This window comes from Chiloscyllium plagiosum, chromosome 18, assembly GCF_004010195.1.
Source record: "Chiloscyllium plagiosum isolate BGI_BamShark_2017 chromosome 18, ASM401019v2, whole genome shotgun sequence".
Lineage (NCBI taxonomy): Eukaryota > Metazoa > Chordata > Chondrichthyes > Orectolobiformes > Hemiscylliidae > Chiloscyllium > Chiloscyllium plagiosum.
Genome location: NC_057727.1, coordinates 26,731,720 through 26,759,615, shown reverse-complemented (window position 1 = coordinate 26,759,615; position 27,896 = coordinate 26,731,720). Strand labels below are relative to the sequence as shown.

At 39.0% G+C, this 27,896-nt stretch overlaps 1 protein-coding gene across 1 annotated transcript; it reads right to left on the bottom strand.

Moving 5' to 3' along the window:
* Nucleotides 1-8,059: 8,059 nt before the first annotated feature.
* Nucleotides 8,060-14,810, bottom strand: barx1 (BARX homeobox 1). The gene is made up of 4 exons (XM_043708582.1): nucleotides 14,231-14,810; nucleotides 12,623-12,917; nucleotides 11,796-11,880; nucleotides 8,060-11,709 (listed from the first exon to the last, which is right to left on the bottom strand). Exons 1-4 carry the CDS (start codon nucleotides 14,433-14,435, stop codon nucleotides 11,545-11,547), a joined length of 750 nt encoding a protein of 249 aa, XP_043564517.1. The 5' UTR covers nucleotides 14,436-14,810; the 3' UTR covers nucleotides 8,060-11,544.
* Nucleotides 14,811-27,896: the final 13,086 nt, after the last annotated feature.

Here is a 27,896-nt window from a genome sequence, read left to right as displayed (position 1 = left end):
AAAGCAATTGTCGCCCCTGAAAGTACACATATAAGGCACCATTCACTTTTTCCAATTGAAGTACACTCAAAATCAAAATTATTATAGTCCTGAGAATTTCTTATTTTCAATTCCTGAAACTCTAAAAGTTGAATCTATTTAAAATCAGGATCAAAAATGAGCAGCACTTTTCTAATGATTAGTTAACACGACAACATAAAAAACATTTATTTACTTAAAGAGTAAGTGAATTAGAACTGAAAAAAATTAAACTACCAGAAATTATCATTAACTTAATGTTCAATATTTATTTTTCACCCTACTTATGCGCATTTGTTTTAACAATAGTTTGAAGTGAGAGAGTATTGTAAGTTTGATTTATGTATACATTGTACTGGCATTAACTTGACTGATTCACATTGTAAATTTCAATAATTCCTGATATATGGAACCCCAAATCATGTCAAATTCTTTTTTTAAAAATAAAAGATTTGCATTTTATGACTCCTTATCACATCTCTGTTAAATACCCCAAAACATTTGCATATATAATGATTTCCCTTTTGAAGTGGAGTTACCATTGTTATTTGTGCAAACTTGGCAAACAATGCAGTAAATGATTATTCTCCCACATGGTTGGTAATCTGGCAGAGTGGATTGCCTGCTTGGTATGTGGACCAACCTGCCTAATTTCCCTTTCACTGAAATCAATTCTGTGAAGATTAAGGTCTTTGTATCAAGGATTGTTTTTCTCATTGTTGTTCGAGATCATCAATTTTTCATGGCAATAGTTGAAAAGAAATTATAATCAAAACTCAAAGGGAACTCTTTGTTCTTCTTCAAGTAACTTTGTAGTTCCTTTTAAGTCTGAACAACCATAGAAGGCCTTGGTTTAATGAATCAGCTGACAGGAAAGCATGTTTCACTAAGGCACAGGGATTCTGTGTCAGGCGAGATCAAATAATCATGTTTCAGAATGTAGCTTGGATGCATAATTTTCAGGTACAGAGATGGAGCTCATACCAACTGAATCAAGCTGACAACAAAATTGATGGAAAGTAAACAAATGTTAAAATTGGTGACAGAATGCCCTCATGTTTTGCTTCAAAAGGATTCTTCATGACAACACATCCAAAAAACTGATAAAAAGTACATCAGACAGATCCTCAGAAATAACTTCCTCCAAAAATAAAGCAGTTAGGTCTATATCATTTTGCACATTAGTAATTTGTGCTATCCATGCACGACATTTTAGACAGATATCAATACTCATCTTCAATGTTTCCATTTAGATGCTTTGGTTTTGGACTCCAATTTTAAAAAGCAAATATGAGCTGGCAGCGTCATATTTTGGGGGTGTTATAAAACTCAGTTCTTGGTATAAATCAGGGCAGTAGCCTTGGGCACAGATTATTAGGTAGAAACTAGAACTAACTGTTTTTGTATTAAGTTATGTTGTCATTTGCAGAATGCCTCTATTTTTATTGTGCTATCCTTTCGGACACTTTCTGTTAGGGTTTATTTGACGCATGTAGTGAGCTGTGAATTTCTTAAGTGTTTAAAATTATATATTATTCCTGAGATTTAATACTTAGCAGAAAGATTGATTTACTACTCAGACTGGCTATGACTTTCACCATCACTATTAGTAGCCAATTTTTCCTAAAGGACGATTTGAACGACAAGTAGAACAAACTTGACAGAATCCGTACTGAAATAATAAGTCGAATCTCAAAGCTTAATTAAGCTTCGCAATTCATTAAATCGAGGTTTTTCATATAATAAGCCTGTTTAATGAGTTGAAACAAAATATGTTAAACGTAGATTCTGTGTAAATTCAGTAGAAATTAACTTACGCCGCTTTACTTATGAAAACTAAAAACAAACCTTTCTGTGGGAAGTAATTGGGCATGTTAGTTAAGTCCAGCTCGGTTTCTCTGTTACATTAGAATTGAAGAATATTTTGAGTATTGTTAATGAGGCTACATTAGTGACATTTCAGCTATTAATGAATGTCCAGCGCTAGTTAAAAGGTTTTTAAAAATGGGGTTACGTTAAACTAAAACTGTACAATACAAGATCCAGGAAGCGGACCTGGCTTTAACTACTGGTTACATTATGTTCAGGGACAGAGTACCGTTGGGCATTCTTATTTCAATGTTAATATGAAACATTAACTTCAAAGCAAAATAATTTGAAATGTTTTGCTTGTCTTTAACATAAAAAAATTATAGGTAAATTCCTGAATACTTCCCAGAATATTTTAGTACCTTGATCATTTTAAGATATGGGGTTTTCATTTGTCTAGAGTTGCACGGCTGCTTACGTGGTGATTCGAAGCGGTGAACACTGGACTGCACAGGGAGACCTGCCTGCCCTGCTACCTGCCCTCTGTCAGTGCACAGCCGAAACCACTTCAGATGCCAGCGAATTGACAGTATCAGACCAATCTCATTACAGGTGTCCGATAGGAATGCTTTCCGATCCCCCGAACCACCCTACGGAAATGCATAAATATAGTATTCGTATAAATTCCCACATGTTGTATTTCCTATCCAAACTTCCGATGGGAAAAATTACTTTGAATTCAGTACAACTATTCCCTTGTCTCCCACTATTCCGTTTTCCCAGCATAATGGAATTTTAAATGATGTGGAGGCTCTGGCGAGAAGCTTTAATGCAGGACTCAAACATTTAATTAAATATTTTATTCTAAACGTGTTGAGTGAGTGGGTGCTTAAATCCTTAGCCATCGGGAACCGGTTGCTTGCATGAGTTGTTAAATCAATTACCTCAATCAAGTAACAGTTCTGAAGAAGGGTCACTGGACTCACAACGTTGACTCTGTTTCTCTCTCCACCGATGCTGCCTGACCTGCTGCGTTTCTCCAGCAATTTCTGTTTGGTTTTGGTTTTGACCTAAACGTGAGGCTACTTTGATATAAAGAACAAGCAGACGCATGAATAAGAGTCCAATATCTCTGTTTCCAGCGTTTGCCGCTTATGCGCTGTATGAATAAAAAGGGGAAGAGGGACTGAATGGATGGCGCAGGTTGGGTACATTGTTTGGATTTTGAAGGATGCGGATTGTTAGTGACAGCCACGTTGTTGAATATTCCCGTGAGAAAATTTGAGTTCTAAAACAAAACAAAATCAGTTTGCAATATAAAGATGACGAGGCATTGATGAAACTGTAATCCTGTGCGCCATAAACCGACTGAAATTCGGGGTCCTAGCTGTCTCTGGCTGAGAATATGAAGGCCTTTGTAAAGGTGCTGAACTTCAGAGGGTGTGAATATTCGTTTTCTCGGCCTTTATCAGACGTGGACGCAAGAGCAGCAACAGCCAAGTAAACAGTCAGGCGAGTAGCGTTCTTCATCCATCAGGGATTTAAAATAAAACCGGACCCTAACCATTCCCCGGTAGGCTAGAATTCAACCCACAAATTTTAAAATGCACTTTATTTGAGAAATGTTTCGGAGAAGCAAACACAGTGCAGAATTAATCTGGAAACAATATTCATTGGGAGATAGACAAACTGAAGCCAGAAATCCAAAAGAGATGCCATTACTTCAAATCAATATTTTAAAATCGACGCAGGAGTCCTTGAGAAGCTTTCGGTTCCCTTTGAAATGACGATTTCGACATGACCTTTAATCTCGGAAAGCATTGCAATAGTTTTTGCTAATCCAAGGAGGCGAAGTTTTCTGTCTTCCTCTTCGGTGCAGGCAAAAAAAAAGGGCTTACTTGCCTCTCGGGAAACAAAGCACTAACTCGAGTGAGACACTTTGGGAGCAGTGATAACGCGGGGAAGCCAGGATGTTGGCTGCAGGAAGTCAAATTGGATCCTGCGAAAATCTGAAATAAACCCCGAAAATGCCTGAAATACTCAGCAGGTCAGGCAGCACATGTGGACCCGGAGTGTATAGCTTATATCTCATTCCCACAGGAAGGGGCACAACAGCATCGTGTACAATACCATCCTGAGTTTAGAGAATTGTCCATCCCGTGGACAAACAGAGTGCTTGTGATTGATTCTAAATGACTGAGTCCACAGGTCCGGGTTTTTAGAATCAATCGCAAGCACTCTGTTTGTCCACGGGATGGGCATTCTCTAAACTCAGGGTGGTATTGTACACGATGCTGTTGTACCCCTTCCTGTGGGAATGAGATACAGACGCATCAGTCGCACATGACCATGTTTACGCAAAAACTCTCGGAAACTAAGAAATCGTGCTGACTGGAAACAGGCTAGTTTTCCCCATCAGGAATATACTCTGTCCTTGGGTAACTTGAGTCCAGCACACACTCGCCCTCCTATAACCTCTATCTTTCCGCATTGACCATATGGGAATCAAAGGGAATTAGTCTTCCCTCGGCAAATGAGGGCTGAAAGGACAATTTAGTACAGACATATTGTTCTAGAAATAGTTTCTAACAAACTGCATCGCATGCGATTATTTATGCAGTCACCCGTGAAAGCTGTGAATGGCGAAATCACAATTGGTCATCAGTAACTTAGTACAAACCAGTCTTCGTTTATTGGTCAATTGTCATGCTCTCTAGTCTTCCTCAGATTGGGGGCTGCTTGACAGCATGTCAAGAAACTGATGTATTTCATCTTTTAACAGTGGCTCCGAAATGTGTGACAGGCGTAACATAGACATCGACATCCACTCGAGACCTCATTCCGAGGTCCTGTTTTATTTATACTGAACCAAATGTATGCACATTTCCGGCACAGTCGCAAGCTTAAGACCATTCATACTCAAAGTAAATCCTATCTAGGATACAAAGATTCAGTATTCGCTAATCTCGCTTGACACGACACTCGTGATTTAAATGGTGTAATATTTAAAGAATAACAATGCCACTCATTATTATACATTTTTATTTGTATTGGATACAAATTCTGATAGAATGAAAAATAACTTGCGTTTCTATGTATTGCTTTTCACGTTCTCGGGACGACCCAAAGCCCTTCCCAGTTAATGAAGTGCTCTTGAATGTGGTCTCTGTTGCAATATAGGGAAACTCCGCAGACAATTTACATGATATGCAGTTTAGTTCTATTGAAGTTAATGTTTCAGAATGACACTAATCAGCAAATCGACTTGATTGAGTGGTGAAGGGAGGCATATTTATAGGATCAAAGAATATAAAATAAATTCAAGCTTTTGAAGGGCTGATTGTTCACTCAGATCATTGCCATAATGTATATTTTACTGAAGTGATTGTAAAGTGAGAGCCGACGCGTCCCTGAGCACTGCGTTCGTTATTAATTCAAGTTTTCGGCGTATTGCATTGCTTTTAAGGCATCTAACGTAGTGATGGTATTGAACCGTATGAAACGCTGTTTTGAATTTTAGTACAGCAATTTTGTACGATACTTTGCAAGGCGAAAGAAAATTGCGTGGCCTAAGGCATTCCCGTATCACAATCATGACTAAGGCTGTTTGGACTTGTAGCAATATTAAGAGTTGACTGACGAGACAGTTCCGGCCTTATTGTTACGCTATACTGTCGTGTACTCTAACACGCCGTTAGGGCACAGCAAGGGTTTTTTTTTCATATCCATAGGATTGAGTTTTGGTGGCAGATGTGCTTTACCAAAGAAACTGCAATGACGTATTGCAAGGCTAGAAACATTAGCTGGAACGACAGTTTGAGAAGTAAACAATTGGTCTCCTTTCCTCTCTGAGAAGCCTTAGTTATTTTCTTAACGATGTGTTCTCAATGTTTTTTTTGAAGAAGGGTTATGTCATTACAATCATTCTACTAAATAGTCGTAATAATTTTAGCCATTAGGCCAAATTAGGAGAAATTCTCCAATGAAATGAAAGGTTAATTGCCCATTTAACCTAATCATCCCACTGCATTAATTTTAACATGTGTTCGCCGCATACCAACCGGCCTTGCTTGGTGTGTCTCTTTTCCGTTGCCCTTCTCATTAATGTTGCAATGCGGTTGTGTACCACTGTGTGGTTTGGATCTGTGGTGAGAATTGAATCTCACTATCGTTCATTAGGTTAGACACGGCGTTTCTATTTCACTTAGAAATGTATTAATGAATCGACAGGATTCTCAATACACCCGCCCTGTGTTGGTTAAATTTTACAAATAAAATTATCCATGCAAAACTTCCTTTTACATATTTCTCAGGAAGTTGAAGTTCATCTCAACGCCATTTCAGCAAATTCTTATACAATATTTAATCAATTCTCGAAGTTATTTATGTAAGCCTGAAAATCTGTTGACGAATGATTTTGATTGGATTTCCAATTTTCGACTGCAAGAACGGAATTTATTATATCAAGTCTCATTAAAATTGATTTTTTTTCTTTTCAGTTCCTACAGTGAGTGTTAGTTTAAAAAGATAGGAAACTGCGGTTCAGCCCACTCTAAGCTCTACAGTCTCTGAAAAATATACATGCTTAAAGAGATTGGATGAAATGCTTATTTTAGAATCTGCTTTATTACAAAGCGTGAGGATGACGGTATAATATTAGCCAGCTGTGTTTGATTTCAGTGCGATTGGCCAGTAGTTCATCTGATAACCATCAGATCGGGGTATTCACGGGAGCACAGTGCTGACATTGTTATTCTGCAGATGTCAATCACAGCAACTACAGCTCTGGGTTTCCACACCTGTATGACGCACCTTTTCACCTTTTGACTCCCAAGTTTCCTTGCCTGCTAGAAGTAAACTTTATTTGATATAACTCTGGGGAAAAGTTAGCGTTTTCCCCATTTTCAGCCTCCTTTTAAAACATTGTGAAGCGCTTTGAGCTTCACTGAGGAAGCGGCTCTCCAATCTAACGTTCTTTCTCCGTGATCCTTTATGTCGCCTTTTAGTCGCGTTATCTTGTAGTGTTCAGTGCATGTAACAACTAAACTGAGAGCAGCCAGAGTTTATATGGCTGGAGTTCTTTTTTCAGTTCAGTGTGGACGAAAAGATGAAGCACTCGACATGCATGTACATAAGAAATGGTAGTTTTATATTATTTTAGCTTCATTTGGATAACGTTGCTTTTGAAAGCTTTGTTTGACTATGTATTCTGGCATTGTTCTAATTAGACATTCATGTGATGCAATTAAAGTAAACGTGTTGTCCATTTAACAGCCTATATTGGACACCTTTCTCCACCTCGCCCCTGCCAATCCCTCACAAAACCCATATAATATTTAAAGCATTTTAGAATGTGATAGATCCAGAGGCAATTATTTACATTTGATAGGTAGTGGCTTCTCTAGTTTATTAATCTCTCAAAAATGTATTACTGTATATAAATCAAGGACGGTCAATCCAGTCGTAATATATCTATTTCTGTGTTTCTTATATATCATGTTTTTAGATATATGCCAATGTGTATATATTTAATAAATCATAGTAAACAAGAGAAAAATTTCCATTTCATGATATTGAATTTAAGTTACTAATTTATTTAAATTAGTCAATTGACAATAGTTTTGCCGACACTAAAACATTTTCGCTATTAATTTCAAAGACTTTCTAATTAATGAAAGTACTTTTCGAAGTTGATATTGTTGAAACGCCGTGATTTCCCTTTCGTAGTTCGGGTTTGAGTTTGTAAATGCTGTGACATGCGACTGGACAGGAAATAATCAGATTAATAAGAATCAGAAAAACGGAGAGTTCAATTTTTCTGATTCTGAATGCCATAGTGCGAATTAAAGTGTTCCCCCTCCAACATAACACACCTCCAAAATGTAAGTTTGGAGTTTAAACGCCTTGAATTTTCAAAGTGCAAAGATTGCTTACGTCTCATTCGTGTGAATCATCTTTGAAATAACCTTGCAACTTCATTTTCTAACTTTGCACGTAAAGCACCTCATTTCAGGCTTCCTCTCTTCATTCCGAACGTTTCGATTCCGAATATTAAGTGCATTCTTGCTACAATAATATTTTACTTCAGGGTAATGCGTATGTTATCCTTAGGACGGAATTTTCCGGATAACAGATAATGAAGCTCTTTGTTCTGTTATCGATCAACTTAAACTCAGAGTTATATTTCAGAAATAACAACTAAATGATTTTGTAATTACATTTATTTTCCACGTTGTAGACATTGCAAAAAGCCGAAATATTCTCGGTTAAAATCCCTTTTTAAATATTAAGCAAAACTGAGAGATATCAGACACTGAGAAAATGGTTTAATCGTTTAAATTAGTGTTCCCTTTGTTTGAAGTATGCAATGGCAGTAATCCACAAATATACAGTGCATAAATAGATTCATAAAGTAGTCATATCTTTACATAATCTAAAATTGAATTGGCATTCTAAAACTTCAATTAGTAGGTTAACAAAATTAGAAAAGACAAGGATATTGGTTTCACACTCGACTAGTATTTGCATAAGAAAAATGTGCGGGAGTAATCCCTTCGGCACTCCGAGCCTGCTCCCCCATGACCATGGCTGAACTTCTACCTGGACGCTGCCTTCCTTTACTATTCTCGTACCTTTTAGCTCCCTTTGTTTCCAAAGTATCCACCAATCTCTGTGTTGAATATATTCAACAGTTGATCATCCATTACCCTGTAGTACAGAATTCCGAAAATTTACATTTTTTTTTCTCCTCATCTCATCACAAATAACTGACTCCTTTTGAGACTATGACCCCTAATTGTAGGCTCCCCAGCCAGAAGAAATAGCTTCTCAATATTTGTCCTGCTGAGCCCCAAAACAGTTTTATGTTTCAATAAGATTTCCTTCGAAATTCCGAAAGGCCTACTTTGCTCACTCTCACTCCATTAAGCAATCCCCTCAATGCAGGAATCACTAGTGAACCTTTGTTGCACTCTATCAAAAGCACGTATACCGGTCCCTGCGTTATGAGACCCAAAGCTACACACAATATTTCTGGCGTGGTCTCAAAATAGCCCCATATATTTGCAAGTATTAATCCTTCCTTTGTCAATAAAGGCTAATATAACATTTGCTTCCCTCACTGCTTGCTGTACCGATATAGTGTTCTGCACTGTGTGTGCAACCATGTCCCTCTGAATCAATATTCCTCAGTCGCACACCATTGTTAAAAATATACTTTTCCATATCTCCCTACAAAGTGGATAACTTCATATTTTGCCACATTACAATTTAATTTGCCATATTCTCACACTTTCTATACCCCTCCGTAGGATCTTTGTGTATTCCTCACAGCTCAAGTTCCTAGTTACTTTGTGTCGTCAGCAAACTTAGATTCATTACTCGTATTGAAGTTATTGAGATGGGCTTTAAATAGGTTCTGCCTGTCATATAAAAATGAGCCGTTTAATCCTACTTTCTGTTTCCTGTCTGTCAACCAACCCTCAATCCATGTTAAAATATTACCCCAATCCCACGAGCCTAATTTTGTATAACAGCCTCTTGTGCGGTACCTCTTCTTTCTGAAAATCCAAATCCCATATCTATCCTATTAGTTATACTGTTAAAAAAACAGATTTCTCCGACACGATTTCGCTTGCAGAAATCTGTATAAACTTCGATCATCATACAGTGTTGCTGAGAGCAGTGTTACCTCATCCCTCATAACAGATTCCAACACTTCCCCTAAGGAACGACATGTGAACTACTGGTACAACAAGCATACGTGCTGTGTTCGAGTAGATCGTAGTAGAAATTCGATATGCGTTATTTTTCGACTGATGCAGGCTTCCACAGATTTTTAACTTTATTTCAATAGCTCTGGTGGTGTTCGGGGGAAGTTGTGTGTGTGTGTGTGTGTGTGTGTGTGGGGGGGGGGGGAAGTGGTTGGTTGGTGATGTGGCACATAGGAGCATTTCCTCGACCCGTAATGATGAGGCAGTGTACTGCACACAGCCCCACTTTGGCTTTGTTAACATCCCTCACCCACTTTTTGTACAAACGTTAAATGTTTCGGCTGACGCCGTAACAATCAGTGAACCTGCGTGCTTCAGTATAGAGTTATTTACAGTGTACGGCAGCAACAGGGTCTCTCCTGCGCCTTCAATTCTTCGAACATAGCTTTACATTAAGCAGTACGATTATGTTTTGTGCCATCGCCCCAAATTACTAACGATTTTACATCTAATCAGACAGTATTCACGTCTGACTATTTGACTTTAATCGTTATGGCATTATCGGCAAGCTGGAAAACACGATGTATTATCCAATAAAGATAATATGTGTTAAAATTGACTTTACATGAGGATTCGTTGGGAACAGAACCATGGAGACGGGAACGGGAACAAATTTAGCTGTGGCAATAATTTGTAGAATCGTGAAGGGGCAACATTCCTATGCAAATAAGGCTGACATACTTATAGAAGTATTTACATATGAATTTAACTCCTGTCCTCTTGAACATGAATCGAAGCAGATTATAACTGTTTAACATCCACTGCAGGATTTTACTTTGTTGTTTGTGAGTAAGAGTTTGTTCTTTTAAAAGTTAACTAAACAGTTACACTACCGGCTATAAGATTTTAAAAAAGAATGCAGTGAGGAACATAATTTGCTTTAAAGCATGCTCCCTGAGGATTAAACTCGCACATAAAATTTACCAGCCCATCTAATTATAATGATTAATAATTTTCGAGTCTAAACGCGCGCAGACCTACTAGAAAAGCACTAAAATACTAACAGTTGAAAAAATAAATACGAGGACTGGCTAATCTTTTATTGTTTGTATCCGTATAAGAGTAGTATAAATGGAAATTTAAATTTAAAAAATACAAGCACTTTAATTAGCTATCAAAATTTCTGTACTTTTCTCCTGTGGAAGGCATAACACACACTTTTGGCATTATGCCATAGTCACTGTTGCAAAAATTATTTACAGTTTCTCCTATCTTTCACAAGTGTATGAAATCATTTATAAATTCGATACTTGGTACAAACACTTCGAATCTGCTACTGCAGCTGTGGCTTTTTGCACTGAACCATAACACGTTGTACTTACTATCAAACTGGTTTGGTCAAAATATTTATAATACTAACTTGACAGAGAGGCACCACAGGATTGTAGACTAAAATAGAAGTCACGATAATTGCATCTCCCTCAACAACATTTTGTAGAAAAAGCAGAAGGTGTTGGAAAGACTGTCTATGCAGAATGGAATTCTGAGCTTTAATTTGATGCAGCCAAAACGTGTGTAAGAACGATGCTTAAAATGCTTTAATTGAGTACAATTCGAACAGCAACGTGATCATCTTGATGCACTAAACTGAGTTTCTGCCTCGATAATCTTACTCAGGGAATGAAAACAATTTCATAAAACCGGATATGCGTTAGGCAACACACTTCCACATCAAACGGCAAATTGATCCAACATCCAAGTGTGACTAATTACTTATTAAAATATAACAATGGTGAATCGGTCAGCGATAAGTTCCATCAGCTGGTGTTTGAAGAGAGGGAGAACAGTACAATTGAAAGGTGAAGCTGACATTAAGAGTTTGAGTGTAAATTCCACAAGAGTGACGCGTTTAAATCTGTAGACACGTGGCTCGCTGCAGTTTCAACGTCGGTTTGTAAAGTTCCGATGAAGAGAGAAGTCGTTTTGCCCTCACCATTTCAGCGCGTTATTCTTCTTGATTAACTTCAGAAGGTGATGGGGAACTCTCAATCTGTTTCTCGGCTTGTTTTACTTTCTCTTGTTCTGAAAGTTGCTCACTTGTAGGAATGGAGTTCTTCTTGGGACGACCTTTCGGCTTCGTCGGTGACTCCAGACCTCCACCTTGCAAAACCTTTTGAATGAAACTATAATTTAGCAACAACACCGTCTACTGGAAAACAGTTTCCTGGATGAAAATCCATGATGTAGAATACTTACTATTTTCTTCCACTTCATCCTTCGGTTTTGGTACCAGGTTTTCACCTGAAGTTGACTTAGACCCAAGGATTCTGCTAGGTCTATTCTGTATTTAACAAAATAAAAGTCAATACGTTTGGGCAAATCAAAATATAAAATTATTTTAAGTAGCAATGAACCGTCCCGCTAACAAAGGAGTCGATGTTACGATTGTTTCCTGTGTGAAACGGACTACAGATGTGTAAATGAAAACTGCACTTTAGAAATCTGTTGCACTTCACAATAACTAGTGGTGTAGGCAAAACCAAACTAAAGTTGGGCTTCTTGTTATCACCTCTTTCTCCTCCCTGCTTATAACAACCTTAAACCTGAAGGCGATATTCTGATTGACAAATTGCTCTCTTTGCTGTTAAAATGGATCAGCATGTTTAGGTTGTAGGGAGAATATTTGGAATGCCATGGTATACCATATCGATGAAATATTGCTCTCGCCGGTCTTTGTGTATCTCTTTCTGATGCTGCTGTTTGCTGGCCAGCACCTACTGTTGAATCGGTTTATTTACGCGTTTTCTATTTCTATCCTAATTTGTTTACGTCTGGATATCTCTATTGTTCACTGGAGGGGTCAGAGAAAACCATGAAAGTGATTACAAGCGAGAGGGTGTGCGGTTTTGCCATCTATTTTCAACCGAAAGCAAGTCGGCTTTGAAATAGTATACAATCCGATGTTGCAAAGTTAACTGAATACAATCCACTTCGCTCTCTACTGAGCTGCATATATGTTAAAGTTATGGGGTTTTTTTTTCTGAAAAAGAACCTAAAAATAAACTATCAACATTCAAAGTTACCTGTCTGGTGTGGAGAGATATTTTTGCTTTTCAAATCGTTTCTCGAGTCCCATTAGTTGCAGTTCAGTGAAGACTGTCCGGCTCCTCCGGCCTTTTTTCGCTTTGTTTCCTGGTTCGGGCCCTTGGTCTAGCTTTGACCGGAGGTGCAGGTCGAGCGGAAGGTGAGGAGCTCCGTGGCCGCTGGACAGGCTCGATCCTCCAGATACCAACGATGAACCCAAAGGAGCGGCAAGGCTACACGAGATCGGACCCAGCGGAAACTTAAAAACTCCAGTGTGATCTGATTTCAGGCCAGCTGCAAGCATTCCGGGCACAAACATTACTGCTAATGTTGCAGTGAACTCCAAATTTGTACTTTAGTACATTCCAACTAAATATATGTCCATCGACACACATAAGGTTGCGCAGTCTATTTAGCAAAAGCCGATGTAATATAGCACTTTACAATAAATTTTCATTGTACTCTTAATCACATATAACTACGGCATGATTTAAACTTATCCATGAACGTGGAGACATCAGCTCTCCTGTGAGACAGCGTTACACTGCCATGATTAAACGATAAAAAAATTAAAATATATTCGTTCTTTGTTTTATGCAACAAGTAATATTTCGCAGTTAGTCCATACATTCAGTTAACGGCTGGTTATTAAGATCATTGCTGTCGAGTCAATAAGCATTTTTTAAAACATTGGACTCCTCTGTAGGAAATTGACCTTCCTTTACATGACTGAGCGTACTTCCACTTTAGTAACAAGTCATAAATGTTAGCCATAGCAGCAGCAGCAGCGCTACAATGTTGTCTTTATACGCCAGTTGTCTCAAAGGAAACAGGAAATTATTCAATTTACCACATCATTCACGAATTTATTTTCCATGATGTGCGATGACATTCCTCAGGATCTGGATTAAAAGATTGTTGTATTCGATTGTGTCTTATTTTTAATGCGATAGTGCGTTCAGCATTTCAAGCGAGGATTGGTTTGGGGCGGAAGGGTATTAAAGTTTGATACAATACTAGTCATTTATGCGTGTGTGTCTCTCGGCAGGGGCGAGATTCCCTCTTCAAACTAAATGCTGAGATTTTCCTATGGTTTTGGGGTTAGAATGCGTTTCGACCATCTATTTCCGATTGAGGTGCATGCCGTTTATTTTAGAAAAACATGGTTGGGACCTTGGACAATACTCTAAAGAAATTATACATCGGATATATTTTCTTCCTTAGATTACAGATATTATGTGAAAATATGCAACATTTCGTATACAATTCCAAACTTGCTGTAACTTCATTGCCTGGATTTCTGCAGTACGTTGTCTAGGCCTCTTCAAAATATGCACAGTATTGTGACCGACTGTTTCGATTACATTATCTGTTTAACTTTCTGGGATTGTTATGTGCGGATAGTTCCTGCGTGTAATATCTGTTGCATATCATGCGCCAAAATTAAATTAAATTGAGTGGATATTCCATCGGTGAAGAAACGCAACTGTCCACTAACTGTGGAAAATACTTCGGATGGGTAACACATAGAAACGTTTGGAGTCATTTGGAAAACACATTTTAAAAATGCACGAAGGAAAGCTGAGTGAGGAAAGGTTTCCACTTACCTAGATGGCCGTGGTAGGGCCGACTATTCAGTAGGGCATGGACCCCGAATTTGAGGAGCTCTCCCCCGTTCGCGGCTTTGCCTGAGCCTGGGGGCTCAGTCAGTATCTCCTCGATCATAAAGCTCCTGTACCGGTGAGACCTATAATCATGGATCGGCTCGTGAGGCAGGTAATGAGCGTCCAGCTCCAGGGGATTCTGCATCATTTTCTTTAACGCCACAATCCGCAGAGAAGGGGAGGAGGAGGGGGGAGGGGATGGGATATGGATGGTGGGGTGGGAAGGAGGGGTGGGGGGGGATGGATACCGACAATGCAGGTTGATGTTCCCGTCACTGCTGCGGCTGCACTCCCCCCCTCTGAATCCTGCGCCGTCCTGGGGCTCCTCAGTGCTCCCCGCCGCAGCGAGCTCTCATTTCGGCGAAGGAACCCGCTTCATGCTGACACACTCTCGGTTCAGGAAGCGGAAAGAACGGCGCGGTGCTGGAAGAGCGCGCGATCCGTTGTGTGCGACCGGCCGTCTCGTTGCTCGTTCGCTCGCAGTGATTTGCAGCTTTTCCGCACTTCAAAACCGTACGCTCTTGTCGGGGGAGCACCAGAGGTTTGCAACATCATGAACTCACGTGATTTCGCCTCTCTCTTTCTCGACACCCCCCCCCCCCCCGCCCTGGAAGGAGCCACCCAGCATTTCATCCAGCCTATCGCAGCTCTCCTTGTCCCTCATTAACCAAAAAAAATCCCTGCTGCACTCAGACTTGGAGTGCACCCAGACGTTATGCTGCCTCTTGCTCCCAAACCAGTCCAATTTCCATCAGAACGAATGTAACCCTAAACTCAAATGCAGCAGAACGCTATTAATGAGCAGGATTGTTTGCTGGAAATCATAAGCATTAGACCATGTCTAACGTCAGACATTGCAGTGAATTCTTGCCTCACTTGGTGTGAAATTAGACGCCTGCTGGCGGTTATTGGCCACTTAACAGCAGCATTTGATTTGATTCAACATTTGCTGGAGGCCTGTCCTCCCAGTTAGTGGGGAGGGGACGGCGGCGCATGGCTATGATTTATTTATATTGCTCCGCTTCGTTAAATTTTCTAATCAGTTGCAAACGAGGAAAATAACGATACGCCAGGCACCAAGTAACGACAGAAGATGGGTTTTGTTGTAATCGGTAGCTCCTCATGTCACGTGTCCTCATGTCCCCACCCCCTCTCCTGCAAGGGGCCACTCTCCGCCGCCTGGAAATGGAAGATTCCAGCACAATGTCACTTGCCTTCCGCTGGACTGTCTCAAATCCTACCTCACTGGCGTGTCGTACAAATCAGAGGTGCTCATTGTGCCACATTTCTCGAATTTTCCAAATATGTTTAAAACTAAACGAATAACCCGCAACTCACAACGACGCTATTCTTTTGGGAGATTCCCACTCTCCGTCACCAGCCCATTTCAAGACGGGTTTCAACTTCTAGTGGAGGGGATTATACGTGAACACATCATTTGAGCAGCTGGACTCTATTGAATGTTCAGTTGCAAAGGACAAGCCTAGATATAAGAAATGTAGCTTTCGGAACAAGGGGACTGATTCCCTTATGATCTGGCAGGGGTTTGTGGCAATTGCGAGTTTTTTTTTAAAGTATCTAGAATACAAACCGTCCTAAGCCACAATCCCCGGAAACCTAGTTGCTCGATCGACAGAACTGTAGATGACAGCTCACAATTAGACATTTCTCCTCTGCCCCCATTAAACACAGTCAAGATTTTTTTTTTTGTCTATGCATTACGCCAGCTCAGTAATATTTCCTGGCAATTACAGTCCGAAACATTCTAAAGCAATGACAGTGCTCTCGATCCTCTCTCTTGAAAACATGGGATTTCCATCTGTTATTTTTTTTTGCTTTCGTCCACCGTCTGAATGACTACTGGACAGTTCCTGTGAAATCTCAAACTTTCTCGCGAATATGTTCGCTATTTCATTTATACGCGCACCATGCAAGGATGAAACCAGTTTATATCTTATTTTTAAATGTGCTGTGGCGTGCGTAGGGCGGGAGGGGCAAAATTGTTCGTCCTACTTTTCCAGTAATCTTTTGCCTTTGTTAGCAATTGTCAACATCGTGAGTCTCAGGTCCCAAGCCACAAATAAGCCAATTTGTAAAGAAAAATACATCAGCTAAAAATAGATTGCAAGTATTTCATTCTCGTTTCTATTCTACGCAATACAACAAGACCAGAATAATGGCTGGTGTCACATACATTGTCTGAAAGAGAGGGGGAATTGTGAAACAGGGAGTCCAGGATGGCATGTTGCCTCCACCAGGTAGCTTCTATCTCTAAGACATGCTTTAACTAACTTCCCCTGTTAACATACAAATGCATTTTCCTGTATGGGACTTCTTTGAATAATTGAATGTTTGCCTTTGTTTGGGAGGTGTGGTTTAAACAGCTTGTTACCCAATTTGATACTTCCTGTGTCATTTTCCATTACAGAAAAAGGACAAATGCTGGCTTAAAATAGTCAAAAAATATCGCATTATTATAATATAGCATATATTAATTTATTAGATTCATTTTTCCAGTTTTGCAAAGTTTACTTCCACGAGTCCGGCCTATTTCCCTTTTCCTCTCATTAACTGAAAGCTGCCAATGACAAGCGAACTGCACATTCACTAAACCTCGAGACACACAGACACACTTGCAAGCCAAAGTGAAATTGAGAACTCAAAAGTTATCAATTGTGCTATTTCCACGTCAATCATTAGACTAAAGCAGGGGCTAGTTTAAATCGCACCCCCGATACTTTTGGAAATAACAGCTTCAATATTAAATAAATATTTAATTGCAACCGATACTAAAAAAAACACAAATTGCATGAAATGTTTTAATTATGAAATTTGACGATGGTTTTTATTGCCATGGTCATTCTAATGTGATTACATTAAATCTAGGGCCCAGCTTTTTAAGGGCACAGGAGATAATTTAAAGAGATCCTGTGCATATCCCGTGCTTCTGTCCCTGAGGAATCACTTTCTTTAATTTTAAACTAAAATTATCAGGCCCAAGAACGTTGCCGAGAATATATTTCGTAAATGTAAGTGTCAAGATAATATATTGTGCCTATAACGTAATTAGGGCACCTGACACGCAGGCAAGTTTTGATGAATGTTGTTTACTTCGACTGTGATTAAACGAATGGTGGTATGTCGATCGCTGGTTGTATCATAAGACCCTTACAGTAAGCTTTTACGTATATAAAGTAAATGAATATTGACACATTTAGATTTTGCTATAGTCAAAATGGTAAATATAAATACGTTCATTCTAGTTTATCACATGAAGCACAAACATTAAGTTTGAGTTAGATGACAGCTAACGCAGCACGCCATGAATTGTATGCCGTTTACACCAATGCGTTTTATCCCCTCTTCGGCCTATACATTTTAGCTTTTTTATTAGGGATATCCACCTTTGATTTTATCATTAAAGCCATAGAATATTACTTTCCTGGTCTGTCCAAAATAGTACTGTCAAAACAAGTGAAATGTTCCGAATGGAAAATATTGTTTTTAGAAACATTTGGTTCTCGCTCCAGTTTGATTGTTGGTATCCAATCAAAGTGGTCACCGCGGAAGTGACTTGTTGCATGCTTCATCGTGAAGTGTTTCTAGGCGCTGTGCACTAGGTGGAGTCTCGCTGTGAGCCACAAAGAAAGCCACAGCAAAGGAATTAATGTATATATTTACCACCACTAGCACACCAATCGGTGCTGAAAGCTTTATATTCTTTACTTAAGCCCTGTTCCTGGCCTTAAAAGCCCCGTTGCATAGTTTGCATCATAACTTTCTTCCAGAATGAAGTAGACTATTTCACATGAGCAACTGTTGGTTGGTTCCACGTTTGCAGGGTTTCCTTTTTCTGTTCATTTTCAAACGAATCCACAAACCCATCGCATTTTCAACGCAATTGATAATAGAGTTAAAACAAAAAACATGATTCTAGTGGCAATGCAATTGTAAACTGGGAAAGTGAATGTTCTTTGATAGTTACAGTGATACTTAACTATGTGCTACACATGTCAAAGCATGGAAAGTAATCTTTACAGAAGTAATGAACGTGACAAACCATTTTCAATCAGCGAATGTCATTTTCATACGAAACATTATAGTTCGTATTTGTCTGAAGTTAGTGAATTCAGCGAACTCTAGATTATTACGAATTCCTTTTCTACCTGATGACATGGGTTGGAGACGTTTTCTTATTAGGAGTCCACTAGCAGGAAACAGCTAGTGTGAACCCATTGGAAACTGCAACGGCTTCATTACGAATTATAGAACAATTGAGATATCAATTTCTATGTGCGCGTAAATTGTTAATTATTTATATCCTTAGGACTATGTTCATTAGGTGTTGTTTCTATACAACTCATAATCACTTTTTAGAATAAAAGAACAAGGAAATCTTATCGGGTGCAATTTTGTAAAACATATTTTGGAGAGAGTTGTATATTTTTGCCGAAAACTCTTGCATTAAGAATTAATTTAATTTTAATTCGAAACGAATGCACGAAAAATATTAGATACTGTAAGTGACAAAACCATCTGTCCTCCTGACTCGATTTTGCTTGTAATTCGCACTTCCGATTTAACCAGGTGGTCTTTGCATTCCGAAAGCTGCCTCCTGCTAAAATGATGCATTAGCAGGATGTTTTCAAAACGTCGGTAGTCTTATAATAAAATTGAAATGTAACCAAAGTAGTTAGGAACGGCAACCTTGCTCCTTTGCTTTGTAGTTGGACGACGTTTTCTGTGTAAAACGAAGGATTATAGCAGACTGTAGCACACATATTCCAACTGATTTTAAAGAGACGACAGGAAAGGTAAGAACGCCTGTATTTTCTTGATTCACTGCGCTAGTTGAAGTTGAAACCGGATTTTAAAAGTATAAGTTGATGTCTAATTTTCTATATTTGTAAAATATGCAATCATCGATACATTTAAACAATTCTGGTCTGGAGAAGCACATCAGAAAAATAGTTACATCATTCAGATTTTACTAGTCATTATTGTTCTTTTTTTTGAAGGAAGAACGCTCTTTAAATTCGGAGACACCTGTTGTAAATCCAGGTTCTGGAGGTGCACTTTCTGCGCATTCAGCTTGATCTTTTATAAGGTACGAATCCGCTCAAAATATTGCCAAAAGCTACTGATCCGGAAGATCCGAAAGTTTCCTGTCTTGCGTCACTTAAAAAAAGGATGCTGATCAAATTTTGTTTGATAAGATTCCATTGAAGCATCTTGACATATTTGCCTACCTTAGAGGTGCTATATAAATTCAAGTTATTGATGATTGCGCATTTATTAGGGGCAGGATTAGGAAAAGCGACAAAGTTTGTGAAACACATCGAACTGTTAAATTATAAACAATGACCATGTATTGCCGGCACCGGGGGACCTCCAAAGCATTTCGCACCATCTTTACAATGTAACGTTATGTTGGCACACAATGTGGGTGGGTGATCAATGTGCCCATTTCAAGAGTGGCATACGTGCAAAACATATGTTTGTAATTGGAAGTGACCCTCAATGGGAAGCTTTACGGTATTGTAGGGAAACCAATGGCTCAAGGGCAACAGCATGGGACAATTAGTCAATATAACTTCCACTCCAACGGTGTTTGAAATTCCGGAAGCTTTGAGAAGTTTCCTTACCAATACTCAATAATGTAATTGTATTAACAGTTTTACGTAACTGTGCGTGAGTTGTCCAAAAATTGATGATCACTTTTGTCAGATAAACCTCTTAATAATTGCTGAAGTGCACATTTCTGAGTTTCATTCCTACTCTGTCAAATAACTTTATGAAGGATTTTTAAAAAGAAGCTGGTATATGTCATCATCTATCTATTCTTAAACATGCGTTTTGTAAAATTTGTAATCATCGTGCACTACCCTGTGTGATCCGAGACTTGATAATTGTTTTTCCGTTCGCTCTCCCTATCGGTTGAAAAGGACAGGCGAAAGCTATTGCTGAAGGTACTTACGCAGACGTCGCATGAAAAAAGGGCGTAAAGGCTGTGCAAACGATGCAAGATAAGAATGTTTAATTTTTCTAGAAATGTGTACGTTTCTTACATATAACTACAAGTTGCTCTTTAGAAAGATACAATGGAATAGAAGGTCGCCGCCTTCAGGAGAGCAAGGATAGCAGAAAACGGCAGAGAAAACACAGTTTAAAAAGTTACTGCGCTTCACAAGTCTCTTTTAATATCAATACACAAAATGATTTTCTTGTCACTTGCTTGTCATTGGAATGTCAGGAAAACGTGAAGTTAAACGTACAGCTGACTGAATTAACGGAGAAATAACAGCTCCGCAGTTAACGCTGAAGAAGAATTTCGAAGTAAAAACGACTTCCAGCTGCGATTTTGCAAGACGACATTTTTCTGAGTTGTTTTGAAGTGCCGTGTTTGATCCAAATTTGAACGACTTGGCACCTTTAAGCGCACACCATAGAACGATGGCAAATGTCCAGTAATCTGAAGGAGAGTAACCATTTGGTTCTTCCGGTGGGGTTTGTAAAGTTTGCCTTTATTCTGACGCACCTCCTCTCGGTCCTCTCACATTCCTGGCTGCAGAGGAGCTTTGCTGCTGGTCTTTGTGCCGGTCCAGTGCATTGTAGAGACGGCAGACAGAACCCAGTTCCTCTGCCTCCTGCACCTTACACTGACACCGGTCACAATTGAGAGCAGCGTTGTATACATGAACCTTTGCTCATTATGTAGAGATGGGTTCTCATTCGGAGAGAGCGCTGACAAATGTTTGTTCCCCATCCCCATGAGAACATTGAACCGCGAGGTTAGAAAGTTACCCGTCTTTCCTGCATTACCTTAACAGAGGAAACACGAAAATACACAAATCCAGGAGAGTATTCCATAGGTTGGCAGTTTATGCCCCTGCAGCTAATGACAAAACTGCCCAGTAATGGCGATCAAATTAAGCTGATCTGACCCCTGCTAAAAAACAGAACTAGACCTCGATTTTAGTTTAAGATCAATGAAGCCAGAACTGAGAAGCCCAGAGAATAGCGAGAACGGTGAACTCGGTGTCAGTAATTCAGGTGAAGAACATCGGTTCATTTATGGGGGAGCTGCAGAAAGATCTGAAGGAGAAAGGAATAGCGGATAGGTTGGTGTAGCCAGATAAAGAGGTGAAGAGGAGACTCGCGTGGAGATTGGGGCATCGAGATGGGCCTCGACTGGGCCCGTTCCTGTATTGCAAATATTTTATAACTTTGGAATGCCACACACATGTCCGTCTGGGGACCGCTGGTTCGTTTTAGGGCTGGTGACCCGAGTCACTCAAGATACATTAACCCCACTCTGCGCCCATGCGGACTTCTTCAGTGGCGAAGTTCTGATATCACAAAGCAAACATGAACATAGCAGTTGTTACATTGTTTACAACTATTCGCTGTGAAATCCCGTAAATAGTATGAACTTCGCCTTCAATTGCTATTTGATTTGTGACATCAAATGCAAACTGCTTGGCGCTGGTACATTTACACTGTGTTTTAAGATCTGTAGACGTGTTTGCAATTAACAGGTAGCAGCGTTTAGCAGCCGGATCTGGAGATTCTATTGATGTGCCACTACCTCTGTTTACGCAGCATCGTTAGCATCACTATAGGGCGAAAGGAAACGCGTTCACACCCTTGCTACATCATCAGAAGTCACACAACATCAGGTTATAGCCCAACAGGTTTATTTGAAAGCACAAGTGAAGTACAACGCGCCACCATAATCTGGTGTCGTATGACTTCTGACCTTGTCAACCCCAGGGCAACACCCGCACCTCCACATCTTTGCTACGTACAGTACAGAAGAGGCCCTTCGGCCCATCGAATTGTGTCGTCAAAAAAGTTATAATGTGCGAAAGCACTTTCACTCAAATGCACTCTTCTCAAAAGGTACCATGACAATTATTTCGTTCCTCCGGACAACTTTCAATTAACGGAGGGTAGACTTTACAATGTTTAGAGGAGTGTGCTGTCCATTTAAACAAGTGTAAGCTGCTCGGAGGGGGCCGAGGCACCGAGCTCTTTTAAAGCCCAAGGTATTTAGGGAGGAGAAATGGTGTTCCAGTCAAACAGAAATTGGATGGTCTAAACATCATATAGATTGGTGAGAGGTTACACTGCTGGCAGTGGCTTGAGACCGGTAGCTGGAGTCTCAGTGCAGCATTGGCGGCGTGAAGTTGCCTATTAGAGATTAAATCACATGGAAACGGTCGAATAATAAAAGGTCATTCGACCAATGGAAACTATCGCTTTCAATGAGCTCCACATCATGTGGGCCTCTTACTTGATTTGCTAAGGCAGCACATTTTAAAGAAAATGCATAATGTTCAAAAGGCTAAATAAAAATGTTATTATCCCTCCATTAAATATCCATGCATTGGAGTAAAGTGCCCGAGTGCTCCTCAATCTATTCGTCACCCAATCTTTCTCATTGGCCATCCAATTCGACCACATAACCAACAAACTCCTTCCAGATATATTTTATTAACCTAATACCAACTTCGATTAAACTTATTTCATATTCCTAGCTTTAATGTGCATGGGAGGGACGTGAGGTGGGGGGGTGTTCAGGTGGGTTTGGGGGGAATGGGGATTCAGCTGTCCAACTTGATTTCGAAGTTACACAACTTTGTGAGTGACCAAAAAGGCATCACCTCCGTGAAAAAGCAGGAGAAACCCCAGAAATTTCGGAGCAATGCAATGTCAAAGTATAACCGCAGTCATTGATAAAAACATTACATTTGAAAGAAGGTAGTGATTAAGCAGGCTGGGTTGATTGTATGTATAAAATCAGCAGCACCGGCCCGGTATTGGATACTAAAGGTCTTGTGATGTAGTAGAGACAAGTAACCTAAAATGTGATCATAGACATGATATCTACGTAAAAGGCGAGGCTTATAAAAACGTGAAGCATGGCATTCCCAAACTCTCTTAATGCACTAAAAATGCAGAAAATGTCAATAGGACAAAATCTATTACTATAACTTCAGAGATTTACATTATCACAGAAATTTATGGCAAGTGATTACATCAAGCTAACCGTTTCTCTTGGCTCTGTACAGCACATGCATTTCAAACAAAAGTTCAAATAAATTGATTTGTAAATAATGCTACAAATAAACGCAGCGATCTATTTAATTTTAACAAAAACCAATAAATTTGCTAAGGGGTGGCAAATTATTTTTAATGAAGCGTCACTATTTTAATAATCTCAAAGCGATGTCTTTGCCTATACGCATTCCCTATCTGACAGAATGAAATATCAAAGCATTTTTCAAATATAAAGTGAAGTCTGCCATATGGTATCAGTGCATCTGAGTGACACAAATAGTTCACTTGGGACTAGTATAATTTGTTTCTGATTGACACATGGAGTATGCCATTGTAATTTTTTGAAAGTTTAATTCAGATAGACAGCAAAATGTATTTCTGCAGATGTGACTAGTGTCTGTCATTAACTAATGTAAATAGTGAAAAATAACATGGTCAATTAAGAGGATCTTAACAAAATATTCCGGCATTAAACTCAAGAACAATAATTATTTAATCAGGTCGATGCTGTTTCACTATCGAAAGCTATTTCTCAGTGCCCAAATTTCCTTCAATCGCGTCTCCCAATGTTGAGTATCGCTTTCTAAACAGTAATTTTACTCGACCATTTTACTTTGTATCAAATGTATTAACTGCGATAACATGGTCAATGAAACATCTCACCGTTTCCGGAAAGGCAAAACAAGCTCAGTCATTGCAAAGTAAATATCGTTTGGTACTCAGCGGTCATCCGGATGCCGTGGAACCACATTTTAGATTTACTTTATTATGTCAAATAAAAATACTATTTCGAACCAGGGCAAAAACTTACACATATAATTACCGAGTACATTTCCGAGTAACATCATGTAAGCTAAACAGCAAACGACCTCTGAGGTTCTCTTATGACTGTTGTATTTAAAAAAGTCTCACTGGTACTGTAAGAATGCTACGGCTGACAAAGGAGTACTCAATAAATGATTAATCTCTAATCATGTTTCTTCCACAATTAAAAAGCTGAAAACTACATTGGTGATAGTGGATCATTGATCTACAGCTTTGTTCAACTGACCCTCACTTTACGCCGCGCTCCACACACTTCCTGTACACACACCACCCGCACATTTTTATTTTCTATTCTTTGAAGCCAAGGTTACTCAATTATGAGATTCTTAGATGATAATTATTGCCCCCACCGTACACTCTCATCGTAACTCTCACTAGATGCTGTGCACTGCGAAGATTAGCGTTTTATACGTGATACATCTGGACCTTTCATTTTTCCACATCAGTTCGAGGCATCAAGACGTCATGGATTTTCAGACCTGCGTGAAAGATCAGCATTTATCTCACCAGAAATGATTATCTGCGCTTCCTCCTAATTGATTATTGTAGTACTTTGCAAATGACTTGCCTATGTAGTTGGTGGCCTGTTGGCAATCTGAAGGATGTCATACAACTTGTCCTAAAGCTACAAATATCCTTCGTGACTTAAAGTGGAGTTTCATCTGCGGACATTTCCAGGAAACCTGTAACATCCTGTAAACCTTGTTTAAATATATACAGCTTATTCTTTGAAACACTTGGTACAAAAACAAGAGGTACTTTCCCCAGATTGACTAAAGGTCACTTGAGCTGCTAGACACATTTCAGTGCTCCACAGTTGCACCACGTTACTGTGGTAGAACATAGGTACAATCCAATACCATTTACTCTCAATTTACTACATTTCTGCCACAGGTGCATTTAAAAAAAAACTTTCACCAAATGGCGTTGGTTACTTTATGCTTCTTTAACCCACTTCCAGGATTTGTTTCTTTTCTAAAAATGTCAGCCGTTTGTATCCTACCTTTCTTAATATTTTGTCACTAAAATCGAACGGAGAGTTTAATGTTCGCATGAATACTAAAATTGTACAATGAATTTTTAAAATAGGCCTTTACAAAAGTTGAAGCTTATATGTGCAGGCCATTACCTCATTAACTTTTAATAATTTTGTTTCGATGATTTTTGTGAAGACCGAAACTGTCAAAAGTATGCACAAATGCATCGTATTTGCTTTACTTGTTTCCCGCGAATCACTGCAAAAGAACAAAGCCTCGTTTGAAGTAGAAACGTTTGATTTAAATACAGGACATCCTTTAGAATGAAGCACGTTCACTTATAAAGGTACTTGGGATTAGAACATCCGACGGCAGAAGATGCCGCTGGATTTCCGATTGAACATCATGAACGGGAAGCTCATTGAGACTGAAGGTGTAACAATGTTTAATCAGCATTTTACATCGTAATATGTCTTACACATTCTAATGTGCGAATTATCGAAGGCTTTTCTGAAAGCATCTTTTTGCCAAAAAAAATATATACGAACAGTCATTACCTCTTATCTCCTATAATACGTTGACTGTTTAAGTCTTTACAACCTCATTAAACTACCCCCATTCGAAAAAATCCCGAAAGCTGAATTTTGCTAGAAATGTTCGTTTTTATAGAATATTTGACAATGCAATATTCCTACCCTTTTAGTTGGTAACTGGACACTAGTAATGGAAGTTAGTAAATATTTGTAAATTATTCATGTGATAAGGATTTGGTAATACATTCTGGAAACCGAAGTCCTAAAGAGACTCAAAGAAGATACTTCGCTCCAAAGAAGGTGTCGTTGAGTTGGGGTTAAAACTAACATTCAATTAAAGAGTGATTCTGTTCTGAACGTCTTCGCTTTAGACTTGGAAGTCTTCTCCTTTACAAATGAAAATTGTACAGGATATTTAAAATTATCCTCGTTAATTATTACCCCGGGAAATCTAAACTTTTTAACACCGAAGCCCTCTACTCAAGCAGACAAAAATGTTTGTTGCTGTATATTCGTATTTTGAATATCACACCAGTAAAGTGCATTAACCGAACCCTTCGGAACTGTTCTTGATACAAATAATAACGAGAGACTATAGTTTTACACCTAATTCTACCATTGTTAAGAAGAATGTGAATCAAATAGTAATTTGAAGAGCTAATTTTAGGCACATGAATATACCAATTTAGAATTAATACTGGAAAATTGCTTTCAATTCCAAAATATAAATAAGTACATGGATCAATGAACAATATTTTCCAGTATATGTTTAGTGCTTCTAGTTTCTATTTATTGCTGACAATATTTAATCGTTAGTTGTTAGCTGTAAATGTATATTTAAACTGAGTATATTTTGGTTGCAGGTGGTCCAACATTGATGAGGAATTGAATGCCGTTCGGTATTCCATGATGTATTTGTTTGCTGGCAAGTACGAAACTGGATGTATTCATGTACCATTTTGTCCAACGAAGTAACACAGGGGAGATAGTGCAGCCAAATAATCAGACCGCACATTTTCAACTCAATCGTGGACATTGGGCAAATGTTCTGCTTATTGTTCACGTCAGCTTCCTGGACCGTCGCAAGAATTATCGATACTGGAAGAACTGAATGAGGCGTCCCTGTGCGCCATGTGCCTGCGGACACACGGTAGCAGGCAAACAAATTTCCATATGGCAATTAAAATGGGACATAACGATTGAAGCAAAGTGACTGCATCAGATAAACAAATGTTTTGGGGAACGACATCAACAATGGAAACACGACAAAGGATAGCATGACACAAGGCATGTGGTATATAATTGTTTAATTTCACTCGTGATGTTGTAAGAAAACCTATTCATTATTGTTGCACCGACCGTTTGCTTCGTTGGTAGTCTTTCAATTTCCAATATCCAATCACCCTTTCAAGGTTTATTATTACCATGCAAGCTCCTGCCGTTCAGTTGATTCCACGTATCATTTTGCCCAAGTGCCCAAGTTTTGCATACTCTTGTAATGATGATTCATGGTCTTTTAACGCTTTTGTAGAAACTTAATTGAAGCAGATTTAAAGTGGTGCATTTCTACACCCTTTGATAATATTTAGTTATTAATATATAATAATTAGATTTACATCAGCAATTTGAGTTTTAAAAGCCTATCTTTAGCGCATACCGTGGTGCTGATGATTCTATAATAAATGCTACAGACATGTACAGTCAACGTCCCGCTTCATAGTGCAGTATTCCATGCAAAACTCAAAATCTTGGGGTTTGAAATGCTCAGATTCAAACTTGCATGAGTCGAAAACCCGCTAAAATATTTATCTGCAAGGAAAGTATTGCAGCGACCTTTATTAGTGTCGTCAAAATGTTTGTCTGCGCTGTCGTCCTTAAAACAATCACAGGCGCTTCAAGAATGATTTGTACTTTTTTAGGTAATTTCGACCATCTTAAGAAAGTCCGTAAGTTTCGCAAATACTGATTTTAAAAAAATATATAGTTTTCTTTCCATCGCTATACGTGTTGGAAAGGCGCATGCAACTAAAAGTCTAACAGTATTATCGAGCCAGAAATTGGAAGCAATGCTGTATCCGAGATTTGTGACTTTTCTTTCTAGCACAAGAAATATAGAAGAAAGCCTCAAGAGCGTAGAAGATCATTTTGCACTCTACAAGTTTAAAATTTACCTTACGAGTTATTTCACAACTGCTCCATAGCAGTTATGTA

Excerpts from the sequence above, each read along its gene's own strand:
- barx1 (XM_043708582.1), bottom strand. The coding sequence starts at position 14,435 with ATGATGCAGAATCCCCTGGAGCTGGACGCTCATTACCTGCCTCACGAG. Across the intron at positions 11,881-12,622 it reads TATCTCTCCACACCAGACAG|AATAGACCTAGCAGAATCCT; the intron begins GTAACTTTGAAT and ends TGTTAAATACAG. Across the intron at positions 11,710-11,795 it reads GGATGAAGTGGAAGAAAATA|GTTTTGCAAGGTGGAGGTCT; the intron begins GTAAGTATTCTA and ends TTCATTCAAAAG.